Below are 21,876 nucleotides of genomic sequence, written 5' to 3'. Positions count from 1 at the left end.
GAGATCTTGTACTATACATCGTCAGACTGATTCCCAATTGGGTCAGCAACAAAATAGTGGTAGTTTGTGAAGAAGACATTATTTCTGACTACCAGAACGGCAATTTGTTGCCCGCTTTGTCGGTTGAAGCTCCCGATGCTTTCAATGTGATTAAAACGAAAGTTAGATCTATTGAAAACCATGGTCATACTACTTTAGTAAGCGTAAAATATTTACTTTAAAATCATAAAAACGAAAATGCGTAAAAGTTTAGAATACGCGTTAATTTTACGGTGCAGTGTATAATGGATTGTTGGACACTTTCTTGGAAGAAGCAAGAAAGCTCTTTCTAAGAGCCACCACTTTAATTCCTCTATATATTTAAGTTTTTACCTGACAACGTTCGCAGCGCTCTGTACAGAAAACTCGCAAATACAGAGTGTAACTTAAGTAGGGGTTTCCTTTTTAACATGACATAAATCTTAAAAAACTAAGCAAATTAAAATGTCTAGCTGGCCATAAGTGAAGTCCACTACGACGAGTTCAGCGATCTCCACATGTTTCCATTAAAAATTCGCGCACAATCCTATTAAAATGTGCTGCTGTTCCATCGTGCATAAACCACATTGTATTTCTGGTTGCCAATAGTACGTCTTCAAGGAATTCAGAAAGTGATTGTTCTTAAAAATTACGATAAACTGCGCCTGTAAGCCTTTTTGGTAGCAATATTGATCCAATTAGCCAATCACCCACAATTCTAATTCAAACTTTTAAGGAAAATCGTGTTGAAAATTAACTTCGAGGGTTCCATATGGTCTTTCCTCGGCGCATGCGTGACTGGTATGAAAATTTTTAATTGCATTTCTAGAGGAGTTTGCTTGAATTCTTTCGAATATTTTTTGATTGATTCGGCAATAGTTTAATGTAAAATTGCCTGGCCCGTAACGAATTTCCATTGGCAAGTCCATACAGGAAATGCATGTCAGTCATCTCAGCATTCGTATACGTATTCATGATAAAAAAAACATTAAAAGTGACTCATTTGGAAACGCATTCAAATTAAGTGACGTTCAACGTGTTTACTAATGATGTTTTCAAGATCTAAACCATCTTCCTACATTTATGGCTTTGTATCTAGAGAACAAAGAATTTTTCCTAAAATCGTCAAAGGACAAATAATTTTTAAAATTACTCAGAGAATAGTCTGCTGAATTTTTGCTTAACATTTAGGAAACACCCTGTATAAACAACTTTCATACACAAAAATTATGTAGAAACTTTCCACGAATGAAACTAACATTTTGAGTGCAGCTTTTCATTGCGTTTTCTTCAGTTATTTGACGGATTTTTGCTCACTATATGAGACTCACGACCTATGGACGGAGTTAAGAATTTAAACAATACTTCCAACCTTTTACTTTGGTCACTTTTGTTATAACGTTTTTTTATTTCAAAGCTTCATTTTCAATAGTTTTAGAGATACAGCCGGCGTCTTCTGCAAACGGGATACCCGGTACATCTGTCTGATCCTTGATACGCCTCATGCTGAGTTAATTTGCGGAAAGCCTTTTGCTTATGAAAAATTCGCTTATCTACATAAACTGTTATTAAACGGTACATGTAAAATAGAACCGTCTTAATTATACTGCATTGAAGTGTCTACTTACCCGGAAAATACTCCTCAAGTAGCATCGGTTTTAGATCGTATCTAGGTACTGAAAGCAATAAAATTAATCTAAATTTAAATGGTGTCATTAACTATAATGTGGGTATTCAGTAAATCGGTTCTCAAGAAAAAAGCAAAATAACAAATTAGATATTAAGTAGTATTTCGCGCTCCTTTGAATAATTACTTTATGAACCTCGTTTCCGATCGGCCAAGCAAACTTGTTTTCATCTGTGGATTGTCGTGAGAAAACTTCTTAAACACTTTTGTTCAAAAACACCAAGCCATTGGTTATTAATAGACAAGCAAAAAACGATTTCATCCAAGCACGGACCTCCGAAGAACCTAAATTTACCTTGTAACTTGTTAAATTTAAAATGTTTTTGTTGTAGACGTTTAGATGCGAATCCGGTTCCTTAATAACATCTGTTTCACAATTCGCCGAAACTAACATGGGCCGATCTAAATTTTGACACCAAAATGAAGCTTTGATAATTAGTTTTCAAGCATATCTGTTAACTTAGATCTCGTTCAAGAACCTTTCAGCCTCGCCTCGTTCATGTGGAAATCCTAGTATGTCGCAATTTTATCTGAAATGGTCCATCGGGAAGTGCCACTAGTATAATGGTCAAGGCGCACACCCACAGTCGGTAGCCATAGGAGAAAGTTGAGATAGCCAAATTACCTTCAATTTTGCCCTGGATTGTGCCTTTCGTGCCTGAAGTCGAAATTTTTTGTTCTTTGGAGTTTGTAATCATCATAGGATGTCCCAAAAACAGCGGGGACTCATGAGGTTTAATTTTTCAAAACGACACCACCTGCATTTTTCGCGCGATGGAACTCTCTCTTCACCCTGTGTTAGTTCCTAGATTTTTTTTGCCCTGCAGTGCAGTGACTGCCAGCTATGAGGTTTTAAAAGAAATTTTAGACGTTTGCAGTATCTCTCAAATATCGTAGTTAATTTAGGCTAGATTTTGACGATTTTCGGCTGGATTCTCACGTAAGATCACCTTAGCGGGCACAAGTGCCCTTTTAGTCAAAAATGCATATAGGGTGTTGACAAAAACAACTTTAATATTCATCTTTTCGCCTACAATTTCTTAATTTTTTCAAATAGGATGGTGTGTTTTTTATGACCTACGAAGAACGAAAATTCAATTTTCTTGATTGTGGTGTAAAATAATCTCATAATTACCTTAAACATTAGTGGAATTCTCAATTATTTCAGAAAAACTTGCATTCGTGGCGAAGTGCCTGAATATTTATTATGCGTTGCCATTCGCTAACTTTTTTATGTCAAATTTTGACGGTTTTTTATTTTAAGTTTTGACAGTGCATTAGCAATTTTCTGTTCCCTCGAATTATTTTAAAACTGGCAATCAAAATTAAGTATACTTAACAAGAACGTTTCAGTACACCTTACCTAATTGATTCATGCGGTGTAAATTATTTATTAGCATCCGGGCACAACGATTCGGAATAGTGCTTCAGGATTTCCTAATAGAGAACTTTCTAATGTAAGGAGCTTAGAACGCCTAAAGGAGCATTTCAAACGGACAGGAATTGTTAATTATGAACTGAACATTTGAAGGAAGAGGGTCGTGGGAGAAGAAAATAAACTTCACATTACCGGTGGCGGAAAACCCAAGCGTAAAGGCGGTTCTACGATATATAGATGAAAGGCGTTGCGCGGTGCCGAACTGCGCCGCGCCTTAAAGTTCCGTGCTGAACTACGCAGCTCGGCGCCGATTAGCGCAAAATGTTTTAAAGAAAAAATTAATTCTGTTTTTTACCTCGGTTGGCGCGGGCACAATATTTTAATTAAAATCAACGGTCACTCAGCTCAAAAGTGTACCAACAGTGTACCTATTTTACTCCTCCCCCAAACAACCGTGCACAAACAAAAATTTTTCCTTGATGCATCAACGCTTGCCGGATCATGTTCGCTCTTGTTGCTGCATCGCGCAATTTGACGCGTTTCAGAGCAGCTTGCCATTCAAATCTGGCGCACAGCGTTGCGCAAAGCAGATTTTAATAGCGCGGCGCAGCGCGCTGCGATCGGTCTGAAGCCCCCTTAGGAGGAATTAGTCAGTACGTGAATGAGCTGTTGAAATTCAAAACAGAATCGAAATCGTGTCAACGCATGTTAAACCCTCAGCCATGAATACAGACTAAAAAATCAAGAAAATGGCAGTTGAACATGAAAATTGTTATTGCGAAGACTATTATTCCTCAATTCAAAAATTATCAAAATCTAACAAGCTAAATGCGATATTAGTTTTCTTATGAGACTCTGCACTTCAGTGTAATGAGAATCTACGAACGAACACAGGATAAAGAATTTTATCATGCGGAAAAAACGCAAATTATTCCTTTAAAAAAATAGCACTTTACGACGCCCCACTTTTTCAGGGCGGCCTTTAGAGTTGTCACCAATTTCAAAATTTGCCTTCATTAGCCTCATATACATCCCCATAATTTATTTTTTATACAATTATAAATAAACTCATAAAAGTCGGGGGGGTTCTTAAATGGACACCCTGTATAAATAATTTTTATTCGCTAAACAAACATCATGATATTTTCTTATAGGATTTGCGCGAAGAGCCCTATCATTTCGTTCATTAATAACATCTTCCTGGTAATATATTCACTTGAATGGGACCCCTTATTCGAAGACGTATGTTTGCACTATAGGCTTCCAAGAGCCTCTGTCTGGGACGTGGGATTTTGCCCAAATCGAGATGGCATTATAGATTCATCATTCATGGAGATGTTCATCATTTATGGGCATGTTTACCATGCGGTAGGTAGAATGCCTCGGCGTCAACGTTTAGTAACCATTGAACATACACTTAACGCAAAGATTTTTCGAAGTTAAACACTGAGACCCAAGGCAAAGCAAGTGGTATTGGATCTCTTTGTCTTCAGAAGTTGAGATATCTCCGCATTTCTGTTTAAGGTTTTATTTTGCTTTTTTATCAACGATTGATCCACCACGTTTTAGCTTTTCTCGCTTTTTACGGATTTTGCTAAACCTGCACGAGTAAACCGGCATAATTGTGGTACTCTGTGAAATCGATCTTGGCACCCCTGAAGGTTTTTTCATTTTAATGTAGGTATGAACAAGATTTTTCCGTATATTTTGGAGTGCTTTTAATACGTTTAAAATTTCAAAAATATAATAATATACATTGTGTGTATTTAGAGATCCGTGAAAGCTATAAAATCATAATTTGGTACGCAGCTTATAACTTTTTTATTTTTGTTACAATTGCACGTTGAAATTTAGACCATAAATGTTGAATTTTAGGGCATAGAACTAACCTAAAATGTAAACTTTCGAAAATAAAAATTGTTTTTAATTTCAATTTTGATAATCACCTATAGGGTGGTCTGTAACGTAAATTGAACTAGACTAATGCAAAAATGCAGAAAAGAACATTTTCCTATTGTTAAACAATTTTTTTTAAGTTATTTGAGTTGAGATAAGGCGTGATTCGCGATAGAAAAATGTTTGGAATCAAATGGTGGACATTTTGAACGATTATTAAAATAATTTTTTGATGTAGGGTTGAAACTATTACAACACCAAGCAACAAACAAGGTTTGTATATGTATTTTTTTTATAATTCAAATTTCAACTTTAAATAATTTGAAAAAAATCTTACTTAAAAATGGGAAAATGTTATATGGCTGAATGCAGAATGAAACGACCCTTTAGTCCATGAAATAAAATATGGGGTGTCTCATTTGAAGAAAATTTCTTTCCGACATTTTTCTATTGGCCCAGTTCAATTTATTTTGCAGACCACCCTGTAGATGATTATCAAAATTCAAATTGAGAAGGATGAAGTGCAGTGTGTTACATAGAGTTGACGTGAAATTCAACACGAAACCTGAAGAAAAACATCGTCATTCCATTTAAAACAACAAAGTTGCTGCCAATTTCCAATACTTCCTTGAATGCGGCCATTTTGAAAATATTTCCAATAAATAGATCTTGGGCTTAAATTGCATATATATATATATATATATATATATATATATATATATATATATATATATTTAAACAGTTCTAATTTCATAGCTTTCGCGGTTCTCTGAATGCTTTTAATGGGCACTTAGCTCAAGACGCCCTGTATAGTGAACACATTTCCAAGTGTACCATTCCCTAGAATAATTTGTAGCAAATACATCATTTAATTTACAGTTAGCACTTAAAACCGCCTTACACCAGAAACTGTAACAAGCAGCAAAACCAGAAATACGGTTCCTGTGCAATTATTCCACCATCGGAGTGATTATAACAACGTAGACCAATATGATCATTCTTAATGACCTAAGTACCGCTTACTCGCATGTGGGTTATGCTTTTAAGCACCTAATAGTTCATAACAGTACACATCGATAGCACATATACATACAAGGTGTTCCAATGGAAATTTTCCACCACGGTTCCGGTTATTTTTGATAATTGCAAAAATACCGTAAAACGCCAAAACACGTCGATTCTGGTTTCGATGGGGACACGTAATGGCGCGGATTTTAAATGTATTGAAATAACCCTCTTTGTGAGGGGTGCGATCATCTTTGGAATTTCAAATGAATGGATTGAAGATAATAAAATTTTCTTTAATGCACTCCCCAATTATTTAATTCTCGATCATCTGTTTTGGAAAAATTACGCCTGAAAGATACAGGAGATGCGATGAATTAACGAAATCTGCAGTTTAAAGTTTATTTAGTAATCGTTCCTCACTTTGAGCTTTGCTTTGCGGCTTTTAAGATTCGAATTCATCTTGTTGTATTTCAAGAACAATGATTGCGCCGGCGTAAAAGCACAAATTTTCAATGAAACGTACTAGCAGAAGGCTACTTCTCATCTCTACTACATTCTACTCTAAAAACGGAAATCTGAAAATCCGGTGAGAAATGAAACCACTGAAATTGCCGTAGTTCACCAAACTGAAGCAAATCACGTCTGGAGTATAAGCAAAACTATCGGAAGTTCTGGTGTCCCTGTGACGAGTTGCTGGTGTACTTCGAAAGTTTACGAGTAGAACCTCTAAAAGATTAAATTCAACGAAGACGATCCCGATAGTCGCCATCAGTTTTGTGAAGTGTTGACTGATTGTGACTAATCCTAATTTATTTTACTCGAATTGCTTTTCGAACGAACACACCTTTTTCATAAATGCATCGGTCAATCGTCATAACTGTTGATTACAGAGTGATTCCAATCCGGTGCTTTTAATAGGGGAACACACCCAATATACTCAAAAGCTGAACGTTTGTAGTGAAACTCTCGGTGATCAAGTAATCAGATTAATGTTTCTTTCTGGAAACTCACATTTACCCCGATGATTGTGGCGACCATCGAAAACGATGAAGACATTTTAGAAAACCAAGTGTGGTTTCCACAGCATGGGGCATCTCCACATTTTCAGCAGCAGTACGTCAATTTCTGCATGAAAATTTCCCCAATCACTGACTAAATAGGTCGTCGAAGATCCATTGCGTGGCTGTTCCGGTCACCAGATTTAACACCCATCGACTTTTTTTGCGCGACCATTTAAAATCAAAAATTTATCTAACCCAATCGGATTACCTGGAAGAATTAAGAGGGTTGAATGATTGAAGAGTGTTGTCTAGTCACCCCGAAGCTCTTGGAAGTGTTCGAAGACATACGTTTATTTTTTTGCATGTACGTAGAGGAAAATAATTTTGAACATTTAATTACTTAATTGTTTGAATAGGAATTAGGAGGGTTATTTTTCTCAGAACTGGTAGTCAAAAATAAAAAAATTGAGTGTTACGTTAAAGAGAATTTTGGTACCTTTAAAATGAGGCGTCGCTCGACCCATAGTCCCAAATACCCATCCGATTGCACCCCCGCTGTGGAGGTTATTTCAATAAATTTAAAATCCGCTCCATCACACGTGATTTTACGCTATTTTTGCAATTATCCAAAATAACCGTGGCGGAAAGTTTTCGTTAGACCACCCTGTATAGGCAGATAATGACACGTATTTCATATGCGGTTGGCACTCTGTTTTCCTTTCTCTCAACTCTGTCATCCGTTTGGCCCTTGCAATCCTACAACCTCAGTTATGTGTCATTACCTCCGTTCAAACTGTAGTAAAAAGGACTATTAGTATGAGAAGAAAAACCGATGCTATTTGCATTTCTGATTTCAGAATGACCTAGTTCTCGGTTAGATGCAGGATATAATAAAATAAATTTAATTGGATTTACAGCATCCTCCTTGTATGAGCAATGACATCTAAATTTCCAAGATCACCCGCATCTGCGAGTGCATACTGAAGTGCATCAGCTATTCTGTGTGGGGTCTACATAGCCGCTACAAGAAGGTAGGTACAATGGCCCAAGTGACAAATTTATAACCATGACTCTGACTATCAAGGTAGGTATGGTACCATCAACGACGGATAAGCGTTTTTTTTTTTTATGGAAGAACCGGAATTCTCTGGGATGATCGGGAATTTTATCATTAAACTTTAAGGCCGTATAAATTTTCTTAAGTTTATTCGAATATGTATCTAAATGCGATTCGTTGTTTTAATCTACCACGCACGCAAAAATACATGCACTCATAGGATGAAATATTCCCAATATGAAGTTATGTGTAAATTCAATACCTGCACCGGGTTATTACCGGTTATAACATAAGGCCAGAATGCGGAAGATCTTTTTGAAAAATTTGCCTTTCTCTTGCAATGTCGTGAGATAACCTCAAGATAGATATGCGCTATATTGTGTAAGTGGTAGTTGGCTGGCGATCTGCAGTTAGGATCAAATTTCCTCTCGCGGGAATGGAATGCTTTATTGTGTTCGTTTTGTGGCTATTCTGTTTCAGAATGGGAGGAAATTGCCATCACAAGTTAATAATAATTACATAATATGACATAGATTGGTGTAATAATAATTAGGTGGTACATCGACGAAATGGATTAGTGGATACCTGGTGGGTTTATAAAAAACCTCTAATGGGACCTCTACTTCTTTGGGGTGATTACAATGCCATACAGGGTGCTCCAATTTTAACCCGCATAACTTTAATGGCGTATTGAATATCCAAAAAAAAACAACGTTAGTTTGCTATATAAATCAACATCCAATAAGGCTCGCAGTAGCAGATACAGGGGATTCAAATGTAATTTAAAAAATGGAAAATATAATTTTTTTTTTTCAAAAAAGGTTAGAGGTTTTTCAACGTAATTTGACACCATAAATGACAATATGTTTTACTGGGAAAAAATATTTTTTAGCTTTTTCAGTGAAGCGCCTGCCTCCATGTTAGGAGATATTTTTTCGGAAAAAGTGGGGCGCTATTGGCTTTTCTGAAAATAAAAATTATTCTGTATAGAGCGTGTTGTTGAAATATGAAAATTTCAAGGGGCGATTCTAAGATGAAAAGTTTATATTAACATGGGTCCGGTAATGCTTCCTTTTTAAGATACAGGGCGTCAAACATATTAAAAAAAACTCCTAAATAACAACGGATTTTTGAAAGTAAAACAAGATTTAATAATAAGAAAATGCCGAATTTCAACAAAGTTCGCTAAAAGGTTATGAAGATTTTTACATTTTTTTTTTTAAGTTTGACATTCTGTACTTGAAAACGCAGCATTGTCGGACTTATGTTCATATTAGAATCATTGAAAGAATCGCTCCTTGAACTTTGACCACACTTAAATGATACCCTGTGTATTACGTATTTAACTGGGACAGGACTGCTGAATCAGGAGGAAATGAAGGGGATGGAAAGAAAACTGATGTGAAATTTTGACTTATAGTATCAGAGTAGATGTAGTACGTAAAGGGTGTTAACTCGAAAAGTACCACCTCCTCCCTCTAACTTTTTAATAGAATGAAAAAGGAAAAAAATGTTCTAACAAAAGGTACTTAAAACTTCATGAATTTTTTCAAGATAGTTAGCAGTTTTATATAGGGTGTTTAATGAACGTATGCTAACCCATTTTTTGAACAATTAAGCATTATTTTTTTACATATTTGCAATCTACGTTTTGTTACAAATTCAACAATGTACATGTGTCGTACCTCAAATCTTATAATTTTTGAAATATTTAGTCCCGTGCAGCATTTCAAAATCGCCAAAAAGGCATGGTTTTCGCGCAAAATGACGAAATTTAGACGTTTTTGACGCTTTTAAAAGGTGGCGACTCCCTTATTTGCGGCTCGACTTTGTCGAAATTTTCAGGACACATGTAGAATCATCCCCCCCACAAAATTACTAAAACCACGTTAAAAAATTTCCATCGCACAGGAGGTTTTCGAAACGAAGTTTTTTTTGACCGTGCAAACCACTAAAAATGAAATTTTCGAAAGTTGCTCGAACACGTAAGTTGAGTTCAGGTTTCAATTTTCATTGCACAAAATTCGATTAAAATCAGTCGAAAATTACGGTTTATCGAATTTTTTTGCGCCTACACGAACACTTTTTTGAGTGACTGTGTAGATTACAATTATCGGAAATCGCATCCGATGTCCAACTGGCCCGCCGCCCATAAACTTAAAGGCACAAATCATGCATCTCAATAATGTTAGCCATGACTGTCTCAAAGGCAATTTCAAGTCATAATCATATCTACATGGTCTCGCGTTGTTTGATCTATGATAGTGTCCGCAATGGCTCGTGTAAATTAAAACCTCGCGGCGTAAAATCATCGGCCGTAACGAACGCTAGATCGCAAAGTGTTCTAATCGTGACAAAACCAACAATAAGACACTCTCGAGTCACAGTGTGCCGTGAGAATTGAAAAAGAGAAAAACAACAGCTAGTGCCCATTCAGCCTAAGTAGGCTAGGAAGACAAGTGAATCATTCCGATGTTCTCTTCGTTTGCGCGCCGTCATTTTGGATTCAACTGTTTTAGCGCTCGGCCAACCGTGTTATTTCACCGGCGCGATTTTACGCGCTGCTACTTTTCAATTTTTGAATATCACAAATATTTCGTCTTCGATCAGTCTTTCCACCAGGACCGAATTAAAAATGATATGACCCTACAAATCCATTGGGCTTCAATCTTACTCGTCATCACGGTTTTCCTGTTCTACTACAACATCACCGACCCTTTAGAATTGAAGGGCGAAGAAAAAGTGACGGCGGGTCAAGGATCTTCAGTTACAGTGAAGAGGATCGTGGCTTATTCCCTGAAGAAACAGATCGAGCTCGAAGGTGAAGAAATATTTTGCCGTGAAGGATTTGGGAATACTCAAGTGCAAATAATCATCGAGGAAAGTCCCTCAGGTGTGTGGAGCAAAGTCGAGGGTTCTCAAGTGTATTTGACTTCGTTGATCGCTCTGGATAAGAGGCTCGAACCCTTTCAGTACTTACGGGCCGTTGCCGTGATTAAAGGTAAGAAAGAAACGTTTTTTAAGGCGTTAAGTTAATGTAAAGAGGTCTCGTGTGGTGAATCGTTAAAATGTCGTTTGAGTAGCACGAACTGGGTTGCTCCGAACAAAAAAAATAATTGGCAGTCCAATCACTGCAGTTTTATATTATTACTTCAACATACAGGGTGGTATTTGAGTGCATGACCGAAATTCAAGAGGTGGCCCTAAGACGGAAAGTTCGTACAAGCGTTATCCGGTAACGTTTCGTCTTCAAGATACAGGGTTTCGAAAAAATTTTTTTAACTCTTACATATAAAAAAAATCGAAATAACAAGAAAACACGAATTAATGTGACGTTGGAAGTTGGTGACGGTTTTTCAATGTGGTACAAAGGGATCTTTTCGTGTAGAAATCATTTGCCTCATTTTACTACTGACATGCACAGGGGCAATGCTGGAAATTTAAGAAAAATTGCTGATTAAAACAACACTTAAACAAGTGGTAAATATTCTTTTTAGTAAAAAAAAATTTAACAATAAGTAAATGCCAAATTCCAATAAAATCAGCTAAAAGATCATCAAGATTGTTACGAAAAACCGATTTTTTTTAGGTTTCATACCCTGTATCTTGAAAATAAAGCATTACCAAATCTATGTTTATATGAACTTTCCGTCGCAGAATCACCCAAGGCATTACCCCTTGAAGTTTGACTACGTACTTAAATAACACCCCGCACATGCTTTTATGGTTAACGAACGCAGTCAATAACTAATATACAGGGAGAGTCGGGAGGATCGTGCCAAACTTCAGGAGTACATGAAAAATAAATGGAAAAAAACTCAAATGTTGTTATCCGATTTTCGTTTGTTTACAAGTTATAGTGTAAATGAAATTAAAACATAAAATTTAAAAAATTTATAAATTTCATAAGAAACGTTGGATTGGTCGTGGTAGCCCTATTAGTTGGCCTCCAAGGTCTCCAGACCTCACACCACTAGACTATTGTTTGTGGGGTTGGTTTAAAACTGAAGTGTACAGAGTAAAAGCGGACTAATTCGACGCATTGGAAATGCTGCAGCTGCCATTAAAGAATGACAGGAAACAGTCAGGAGCGCAACGAATGCTCTTCATAGACGAAGCCGAAAATGTTTAGAAGTTAATGGCAATATTTTTCAACATTTACTTATGATATCCAAACGTACATTTATGGAATTTCTTATGAAATTTATAATTTTTTAAAATTTTATGTTTTAATTTTATTTACGCTACAACTTGTAAACAAACGAAAATCGGATAACAACATTTGAGTTTTTTTACATTTATTTTTCATGTACAACACGTTCCTGAAGTTTGGCACGATCCTCCCGACTCACCCTGTATAAAAGGATCGATAAAAAATGACAATGATTTATTAGTAAATAATGTGACAAATAAGTACCAAGTAACGAACTTTTTCACCATAGTGAAGCATGTAAATTGTGTCTCAAATTGGTTCTGTATGTATGGGGTTCTCTTATGTGGAGTTACCGTAAGAAATGCGGCATCTGTTAAGTGCAGACACTTTCTGAGTACTTCATGAAACACTCGCAAGCTATTTGGAAATTTCAAAATCCAAAATGGAGCGGGTGAGAATTTGCAAATTTGCCATAGAGAACTCAGAAACAACTACAAACGTTTTTTTTCCTGACGACACTCTCTGCGTAAAAAAGTGAAATTTTGCTCTCTCGACCACATGGAATTTCATTCAAGAACCACAAGGCAAAGTCTTAAAGCAGGGAAAACAGCAGATTTCAATTCTTTTTTTTTTTCAAGATAGCAGGAATCATTATTGACACTCATTAACTAGTTCATTAGCAGAAGGCCCATGAGAAGTCAGCTTTATGATGAAGGCAAACAAAATAAGAGCGTTTCACCGTCTCCTTGCAAATCCTACCCAGTATACATAATATTATGGAATTTAGAACACTTTAATGAAAATGTCTACTTTGAAGTTGTTCTAGATGCCTGGAACCCGAAGGATTAAAAGCAACGAGATAAAAATTATATGAGTTATAAAAAGGCGCATTCTACAACAAGAACTAAAATGTGAAATTTTTATTGTGACACATGAATCAACATAATTGATTAAATTAAATTTAATCGCACGTTCCAAGTGGAAAAAATGTTTCTGCTGCTCGCTGTCTTATCCCACTATTAATCTTTAATCCAATTACACTAATGAACAACGTTCCAAATATCATAATTTTTCTATGAATATTAATACAGATATTATTGACATAAAAATGTTAATTCTTTGAGCTGGCACGATAGTGATGCAAATTGGTATCACTGAGCCTTCCTCTTAAGCATGTTAATAGATAAACTGTTTAATGATGCATGTTTATACCTGCAAAGTTTAAATTTATTGCCTTAACTGAACTTCTCGAATTCAGAACCGTATTAAAATTTTATAGAGGGGATATGTGATTACGTGATGTGATTGACAAACCCATCTTTGCGAGGGGAGCTATTAACGAAATTATAGTTAATTCTTTGTGGATCAATCGACGACACGGTCGGTTATTAAAGTACGTCGTGATCTAGATAAAATGGAGGAAAACGTCGAGCAAAATTGGCAGGAATTGATGATTTTGCTTATAGCGTTCGATTTGTAATTCATATTCCATTAGAAGGCTTTACATGCAAATTGGGATCGATAAGCATCGATATACCTGGTACATTTCTTTGATAGTTAAAGATCTAAATGGAAGTATTTATTGTGCAATTGGGAAATGGACGGGAGTTCAATTTTCATTTATTATCTGATTCTGCTGATCAGATTGGTGTATTTCACTCAAACATAGGAGGCGAAGTTAATTTATGGCCGTTTCATTATACTGGGCGTTCACACAACCATGAGGTCAAGTTCCAGGGATTGTTCAATGTAAGAAAAGAGGATATCCACGTAGAAGAACCCGTGTGCGCAAATGTTTTCCTAAAGCGCTACGGCCTTATGATGCTTTAAGACAGTTATGCGCAAAAACTTTTTTTCGAGTTTTAGCAAGTTTCATTTAAATTTATTCTGATTTGTATTGAATTTATATTGAAAAAAAAAACATTACAGCAGTTGCTCAAAATGTCATCCTTGGACTCGGTTGCACCTGTTTAAACTGCGTACATCGTTTATGCAGACTTGGGTAAAAATTTAATAATTGTTTTGAACGACTTCAGACGCAATCAGATCCTGCACTGGTTCCACTGGCGTTTCATAAATCAGAGACTTTACATGTCCTCGCAGAAATAAATCTAAAGGTGTTAGATCGGGTGGGCTAGGGGGCTATGGGACTGAACCACCTCTGTCGCTGCAATGTTGTCCGAACTGCTGTGCAGCAACTTCTGCGTTGCTATTTGTTTCTTCATATGCCAGATGTACACGGTACCCACGAGAAAAGTACACCCTTCCCGCTAACTTTTTAATGTATTGAAACGGGGAAAAAATTCTCTCAAAAAATAATTGAAAGTTCTTGTTGTTTTTCAAGATTGTCGGCAGTTTTATACAGGATGTTTAATAAACGTGTGCCAACTCAACATTACATTTTTTGGTCAATTAACCATTACTTTTTTTTACATATTTAGTTTTTGCGTTTTATTACGAATTCAATGATGTATATACCTTAAATCTTATAATTTTTGAAATACTTACCAAAATTTGCTCCTGCGCAACATAGTGCGATAGCGGTATTTCACAAATATATCTTAGTCAGGTTTGAAAACAATATGGCTAATTTGGTCAGTAGTAGTCGTTTGATTTGTCATTGTTATGAATTGTCCTAAAATTAAATTGAATAGTTTATTGCCTTTATAATCAATATTTTCTATGAAAAATGCTATATACTGGAGAAAAAATGTGCCGAATGTCAATTTATTTAAAATACGAAATAAATGCTTCAAAAGGTATTTTTTAATGTTGTTATTTTCTAAACCCAATATCTACTTTTCAGCCTAATAGAAGTATAAGTAATATTAATAATTTGAATTGAAATTAAATTAAATTGAATAAAATGACAATAATGCAGAATAAACTTAAAGCTGTGTTTTTGTTAATATTTGACAGGCATTGTTCAATGTTCTTTCCACCTTGTTCAACACACAATCGATATCTTTTTTCCAAATTTTGTAGGCATTTTGTTATCATATCACTTCGATTGATGTGATTTATTGTATTTGTCACTTTTCTTTTCATTATAATTATGAGAATAATAATAACAAGACTTGAGGTATGACCTATATAGTATATCGTTGAATGCGTAATAAAACTCAGAATTTAAATATGTAAAAAAAAATGTTTAATTGTTCAAAAAACGAAATATTGAGTTATCACACGTTTATTAAACATCCTATATAAAACTGTTGACAATCTTGGAGAACTACATGAACTTTAAAGCACTTTTTGTTAATGTTTCTTTTTCTATTTAAATATATTAAAAAGTTAGAGGCGGGTGAGATTTTTCTCGTGAACACCCTGTAGATATATCTACCAGTTGTCGATTGGTGTGGTTTTCCACAAAGACCGATCACTTTGTGAACTTTTTCAAATTTACCAAACTAACGAAATTTTGAACAATTCCTGTAGCGTTATTTTATACAAACAAATTAAACTAAAACATACTAAAACTCGGTAAAATACGTGTCTGCACACAACTGTCTTAAAGAATCATAAAGCCGTACCGCCTTAAGTACACATTTCTGGACACGGGTTCTTACATTCAGACGTTTTATATTCTTGCACTGAACAATCCCTGGAAGTTTGATCTTCTGCTTCTGAACACTCTATAGCGTTTCAGCAATTAGATTTCGATCGACTGCAATCAAAAAACGAGCGATCAACTATGGGAAGAGTAAGATCTCAGACAAACTTGGGTGATGTTCATCCTGCCAAATTCATCATTGAAACCTGCCTCTACTATATTGCGCAGCAAAAATGTTTGGGTCGGTCGGGAGGCCTCAAAAGTAGATTTCCGGGCAGTTTTTCGAAAAGTCGAAAACGCAACTCGAATTGTGAGCGATCGATCGTTTAAAGTGAGTCGAACATGCGAATCGCCTATCGAGTGATTTCAGATAATTTCAAATTCAGCGATTAGCAGGATCTAATACAATTTGTCCTGTCGACGGACATTTGGGTAAGCTATTCGAAACTGATCGGTTCGTCTAAAACGATTTCAGATTGGCATCAACATGCACCATCATCTTGATCTAATCTGATCTGATAGAACCTAAAATCTTTTTATTGTTCCGCTAGCAAACTTGGTTGACCGTAAATTACCTTTTATGCGCAACTTGGCATTCATTTATTCGCAAATAGAAAAGAATTCTTTGCATTTATAAAGACTCTATCGCTGGGAATTGATCTTGACTTGAGGCCTTTTATTATTCAAGACTTATTATGTGTTAGGCCTATTTTCAATTATTGAAGATCGCGTTTTAACCCCCCACTGGTTCATTTTTATTTATGTTCCTTTCTCAGGGATAGCTTGCGGTATTCTCTTTGATTCATGGTTGTCACGAAGACGTGCCCCAGGGTAATGAAATCTTCTTCATTAAATTCGTTTTTGATTAGTGAACTCACTATTATGTCGGTTCGCCAACCTAATGGTATTTTTTTCAAAATCACCTGAATTTCACACCACGACTCGGGATTCTTCCTTTTTTTTCGCTTAACATTCGTCAGCTCTAGTGAAAAAACCCAAAGGCTCCCTCTATGTAATTCGGTGGTAGCAAACTGTTGACACCTTCTCTCGAGATTATTCCTTGGTGCCCGCCTCAAACTAGCTACATTTGAGTTATATTGCGGGGAATTTGGAAAACTTATTGACGAGACAAGGGGAGGTCTCAGATCTTATAGAATTAGCAGAGTAGGTCTGGTAACATCGACCTTCCCGATCTGAAATGTGAAGAAGGTGTCAAAGTACGAAATGGTACAAATGAGTCGGGTCCCTCACAATCTGGAGGAGATCGACTCGAAACTTTCCAGGTTTGACTTTAAAGAAAACGCGGCTGATACAAACTGCATGGAAAGTATAAGTTTTCTTCCCATCATGAAATCCGCGATGATTCAAAGTTTCTCCACAAACGGAAGTCGAGGGACATTCTTTTTGCATTGCTCCGAAATCATAATATATTCTGATATGGCGGGCAGGGACCAAATGGTTTTTGCTCAGTATTTCTTATGCAAATGTTAAAATACTGTAAAAACCGATATTTTGCTTCCACCACGCTTTGCATACGTATAAACACCTGTGTATGTAAAAGAAAACGTTAAGCGATACCCATCTGAAAAAATTTTGAGCATGCAGAACCAGGCCATAAATGCTGAATACATTAGCGAATTAATCCCACTTATTAAATTAAAACAGAACTCGTATAGGTAACAAAAAAGTGATGGTCTCGAAATTACAAACTGAGAATGCCTTAATTGGGATACAAATTGTATCTTGTTACCCGTTATTTCATGATGGAAAAATTCTACTGATGTCCCTCAATTTGCCACGTAATTGTAGTTGAAGTTATTATCGTTATAATACCTGAAAAAGTCAACGAAGATAGCAATTTGTCATTGTTTCGAAATCATTACCTTTTTTGATGGGTTAATTATCAAATAACTTACATTTCAATCTCGTAAAATGATTGTGAACCTCGCAGTTGCCGGTTCAGACCAGATTGCGTTAGAGGATTTATAAAATAATGTTTAAATTAAGCCAAAACCAGGACGAAGAGCAGTGAGAAATATTAGACATTTCGCCATGAAAAAAAATGGTAAAGTTGCTGGTTAAGACGCATGTTCAAACACGACTTTAAAATCGGTTTTACAATATTTCACGATCACCTACTTCACATTCCCAGGAAGTCGTGTGGGGAATCCTTTCCCGCATCATCAACCAGAACTAACCTGAATTAGCCCTTATGCTGGGTTCCCCGTGTCAGACTATGCAGTTTGAAAGTTAAATAAAAAGTTCTTAATCAAATTAAAAAACACATTTTGTTGGACCAATATATCGCTAATTCTTTGTAATTTATTATTAATTTAGATAACTAATCAAATTTTAAAAATCGTGTCTCCTAAATACCATCCATCAACTCCAGGGCAATTTTGAATTTTAAGTTCAAAATTTTGCATCACCCAATGAAGTAAATCTTAATCTATTCTGGCAGTGGTTTAACAACAGTTCTAGCTCCAGAATTGTTGTTAAACCACACTAAACGACGACTTTTTGACTGCGGACTTTTCAGTAAATAGCTTGCGAGACTATTCACGCCAATGATGAACAAGCTGAGTTAAAAATTTTTAAAATTATCGTTACGGAACTGCCCATTGTGATAATTAATTCAAATCTTAACAAAATTCGTGCGTTTTTCTGTCGTGGACCAAGATCCAGATGGAGATTTGCTGCACCGAGTAACGCAAAGTTTTGAACTAAAAATTCAATGTTTCATTGAAGTCGATGGGGACATTCAGGAAATGTGATTTTTAAGATTGAATAGTTATATAAATGAATAGTTAATATCAGAGAATCAGCTATATATTGGTCCGATAAAAGATTTTTTTGCTTGGATGACAAAGTCTTCTTTGCCTTTTAAAGTGCATAATTGAATAAGGGGAACTTTGTACATAGTTGATTTCTGCTGAAGAGTAACTGGGAACCTCTCCTAACCAAGTCAACATCCTGAAGAAGTATTTACTGTGATGGTTTGACCTGAAATGAGCTTTGTCGAATGCAGTATCGAAAGTCCTTCTTCGATATCTAAAAGAGTCTTTTCAGTCGTCGAGAAATTCAGTTTTCCAAAGTCTCAAAAGTTGTTTCAAAATTATCTAAAATCATGTAGCAACAATGTTCTCCAGACTACTGGAAGTGCGTTCCAATTTTTTACGAAATTCAGGTTTCTGCAACCGCAAAGGCAGCAAGGTAATAACTTTTTCCATCGTATAGTTGATACCGCGGGTAATACTAGAGAGTGGTACCCTATACTCGTACGAGATAAAACTTGGACGTAACAATATATCATCACGGAATAACAATGATCATTCGTTAAATCGAAATGGAAAGTTGGTGATGCAGACTTGAAGTTAAACTGGTAAGACTCGTATGTTGGGAGGACTATGAAATAATCAATAGGGATGGGTAGATCTTAACGAAGTGGTGCATAATGACTATAGAAAGAAGACAATAATGGATTGGTTTCCCACGTTGTTATTCGCAAAAGCATAAAAGAAAATCATTATCCGAAATGCAACTTTTTCCTCATTTAATTTAATTAATTTTCTGGTTTTCAGGTAGTTGGACGGAAGTAATTTACTGTCAAATCCTAATGAATGACGGTCACGTTCGAATTATTAAATCTACCGTTGCAGCCATCTGGTACGATAAATGGGACACGAATGACAACAATACCTACTACAACCCAAACTTGTTGTCTTGCAAGTAAGTATTTATTTGTCCGGCTTTTTCTTTATTGCTGATGGCTCTTACACTCGTTGGGTACCTACACTTAGGTACTGTTATAGCGGTGATAAATGGTTTGTATGTCACATAAGAATATTTGTGTGTAAATTGATATTATTATTACAGGTGTACGTACAGGGTCAGTCAAATGACTGTACAACGCTTGATCCAAAATTCCTTAACCAAAAATAAGGCGTTCTAGGCAACCTTACTTAGATCAAATTTTGCCTCATGTCGCCGCCACAGGGCACCAAAGTTCTCAAATTGATACATGTCGGCGCCTTAACGTACTTACAATAAATAGTTAAGATAAAGGGACCTTTTGGTTCGTTAAGGGTCGGCGATGAATTTTCAACAACCAGCTGAATATGAGTTTATGGGCGGCTGGCTGATTTGGGTACCTTGCTTAGGTTCGGATAAAGAACAGACCCAGCGCGCGAGATACGACCGGGTCGGGTGGAACGGGACCAGGGGGGGAGATTAGAAAGAATTGCTTGGAAAGGACTGATGCCCGAAAAAAAAGGGGAAGAGACAGTCAATGTGATAGAGTGAGCCGGTTCCGGATCACCAGTTCTTTGCGATCGTTCTAGGAATCTAGATTAGCGACTTGGTACCAATTAGTGTATTGTAAAGCGTCGCCGTTGCCCTTTTAATATAATCAACAGCATTAATCGAGAGTTTTGAATTCCCGAATGGGGCTTTGAGAACTTTGGCTCTCTGTAGTGGCTAAATAACTATACACAAATAAGTTTGCCTCGTTTTTCGTTGAGGAACTTCGGATCCACTGTCGTACGGTCATTTTACGAACGCCCCGTATATCTACTTCTAAATTTCAACAACATAATTTTCTTCTACAGATTGCCAGAACTCGAGAATAACATAATTCCAGTTGCAGTGACATTTTCACTACGACCTTGTCACATATCAGCAAAGGACTTCCACCAAATTTTAAAAAACGAAGGAACTAGACAAACCAATTTCACGTTATGTGTGAAGCCATTAAATTTCAAAAAAGATATCTCGCTACATTTGGTGCAGTGGATCGAAATGTGCAGGGTATTAGGGGCTCAGTTCTTTCACATATTTCTTCAACGAGTTACTAAGAAGACGAGGAGGGTGCTAAATTGGTGAGAAGATAAGTAATAAGGCGATCTTTGGTGAAAAATATCGAACGTTTTCCCTCGACCATTCAGCACAAGTAATTCTCACGAAATTTTTTTTGCATAACCTGCCAGACAGACCAACTGAGTTTTATCCACATAGTAACGAGTAGGTGAAGCATATTTCATATTTCATGGCTAAAACTGTGAAGAAAAGTTATTTAACCGGCAATTGGCATAAATTTTTAAAAATAGAACCGAAATACATCACACTCACATTAATATTTGAATTTAATTTTCAGGTACAAAAGGCAATTCCCCACAATGTTCCACATAGAAGATTTTAAACCAGTTGAAGGTATCTGCCAAAATTGCTCTGCAAACTCTTTTTTCCAAAGCACCTGGCAGAGGCGTCGCTACGAAGTGGTCTCTTACAACAAGTGTTTTTACCAGAATCTCGACTCCAGGTTTATTATTCCTTTAGACGTGGACGAATTTATCGTGCCGAAAAAGGTGAAATATTGGCGGAATTTGGTCGAGGGCTTAGATAACTACTACACGTCCTTAATTATACAAAACGTTTATTTCTTTGAACGGAGTAAGAACCGTAGCAGCAAGCCTTTCTTCCTTGGAGAATTTAAAAGGAATTCAGTACCAAGCGGAAAAGGAGAAAACGGGAAGAGCTTTATATCGACAAGAAATGCCCTAACAGTATTTAACCATTATGCGCTTCATTTACTAAGGCCCGGTGTAACCAATGAGTACTTTTTGCCTTTTAAGGATGGGCAATTAAACCATTACAAGCAGTCCTGTGACCATGTGATATTTCCTGAATGTGCCGAGTATTTATCTAGTCCCACTGTCGTCGATCATGTTATTTTTAAGTATAAGAGCGAATTTTATAATAGATATAATTATGTGACTAAGGAGATGTGCAAGAGAAACACGAAACTGCTGTAATATAGGCAAGTGTTTTATTTGTAAGACAGACGTAAGATGGTTTAAAGCAGGCTTAAACGTTTTGTTGATTGAAGTTAGTAAATTCCATATGCTTCTCCTATTTTTATATTAAGTAAATACGGATGTACTCGTTTTACTTAGTTATTTTATATAGGATATATATAATATAATTTATTATTTACTCGGACCTTGAGCCTGTAACACCTGTATTATTTTTTTCTATGTATTTCAGAAATATGCGTTTTTTTCGAAACAGTCCAAAATTAACGACCCTGTCTTGGGTCGCCGGTTCACAAATCCCTCGTTTCAGGCTAT

The 21,876-nt window shown here is 36.2% G+C and overlaps 1 protein-coding gene and 1 long non-coding RNA gene across 3 annotated transcripts; one reads left to right on the top strand and one right to left on the bottom strand.

The window, feature by feature from the left end:
• Positions 1-1,199: 1,199 nt before the first annotated feature.
• Positions 1,200-2,823, bottom strand: LOC136347429 (uncharacterized). Of its 2 annotated transcripts, none has more exons than XR_010733493.1 (3): positions 2,331-2,823; positions 1,647-1,694; positions 1,200-1,580 (listed from the first exon to the last, which is right to left on the bottom strand). It is a non-coding gene; the product is annotated as an uncharacterized lncRNA (long non-coding RNA). The 2 variants fall into 2 exon arrangements; XR_010733492.1 differs by lacking the exon at positions 2,331-2,823 and adding an exon at positions 1,833-2,191.
• A 7,431-nt stretch (positions 2,824-10,254) lies between these two features.
• LOC136347415 (uncharacterized) lies at positions 10,255-21,783 on the top strand. The gene is made up of 4 exons (XM_066297393.1): positions 10,255-11,046; positions 19,333-19,480; positions 20,359-20,628; positions 20,904-21,783. Exons 1-4 carry the CDS (start codon positions 10,518-10,520, stop codon positions 21,559-21,561), a joined length of 1,605 nt encoding a protein of 534 aa, XP_066153490.1. The 5' UTR covers positions 10,255-10,517; the 3' UTR covers positions 21,562-21,783.
• The last annotated feature ends 93 nt before the right edge of the window (positions 21,784-21,876 follow it).

The sequence above is a fragment of the Euwallacea fornicatus genome, chromosome 28 (genome assembly GCF_040115645.1).
Source record: "Euwallacea fornicatus isolate EFF26 chromosome 28, ASM4011564v1, whole genome shotgun sequence".
Taxonomy (NCBI): Eukaryota; Metazoa; Arthropoda; class Insecta; order Coleoptera; family Curculionidae; genus Euwallacea; species Euwallacea fornicatus.
Note: the sequence above shows the minus strand (reverse complement) of the source record. Positions and strands in the feature narration are given on the sequence as shown.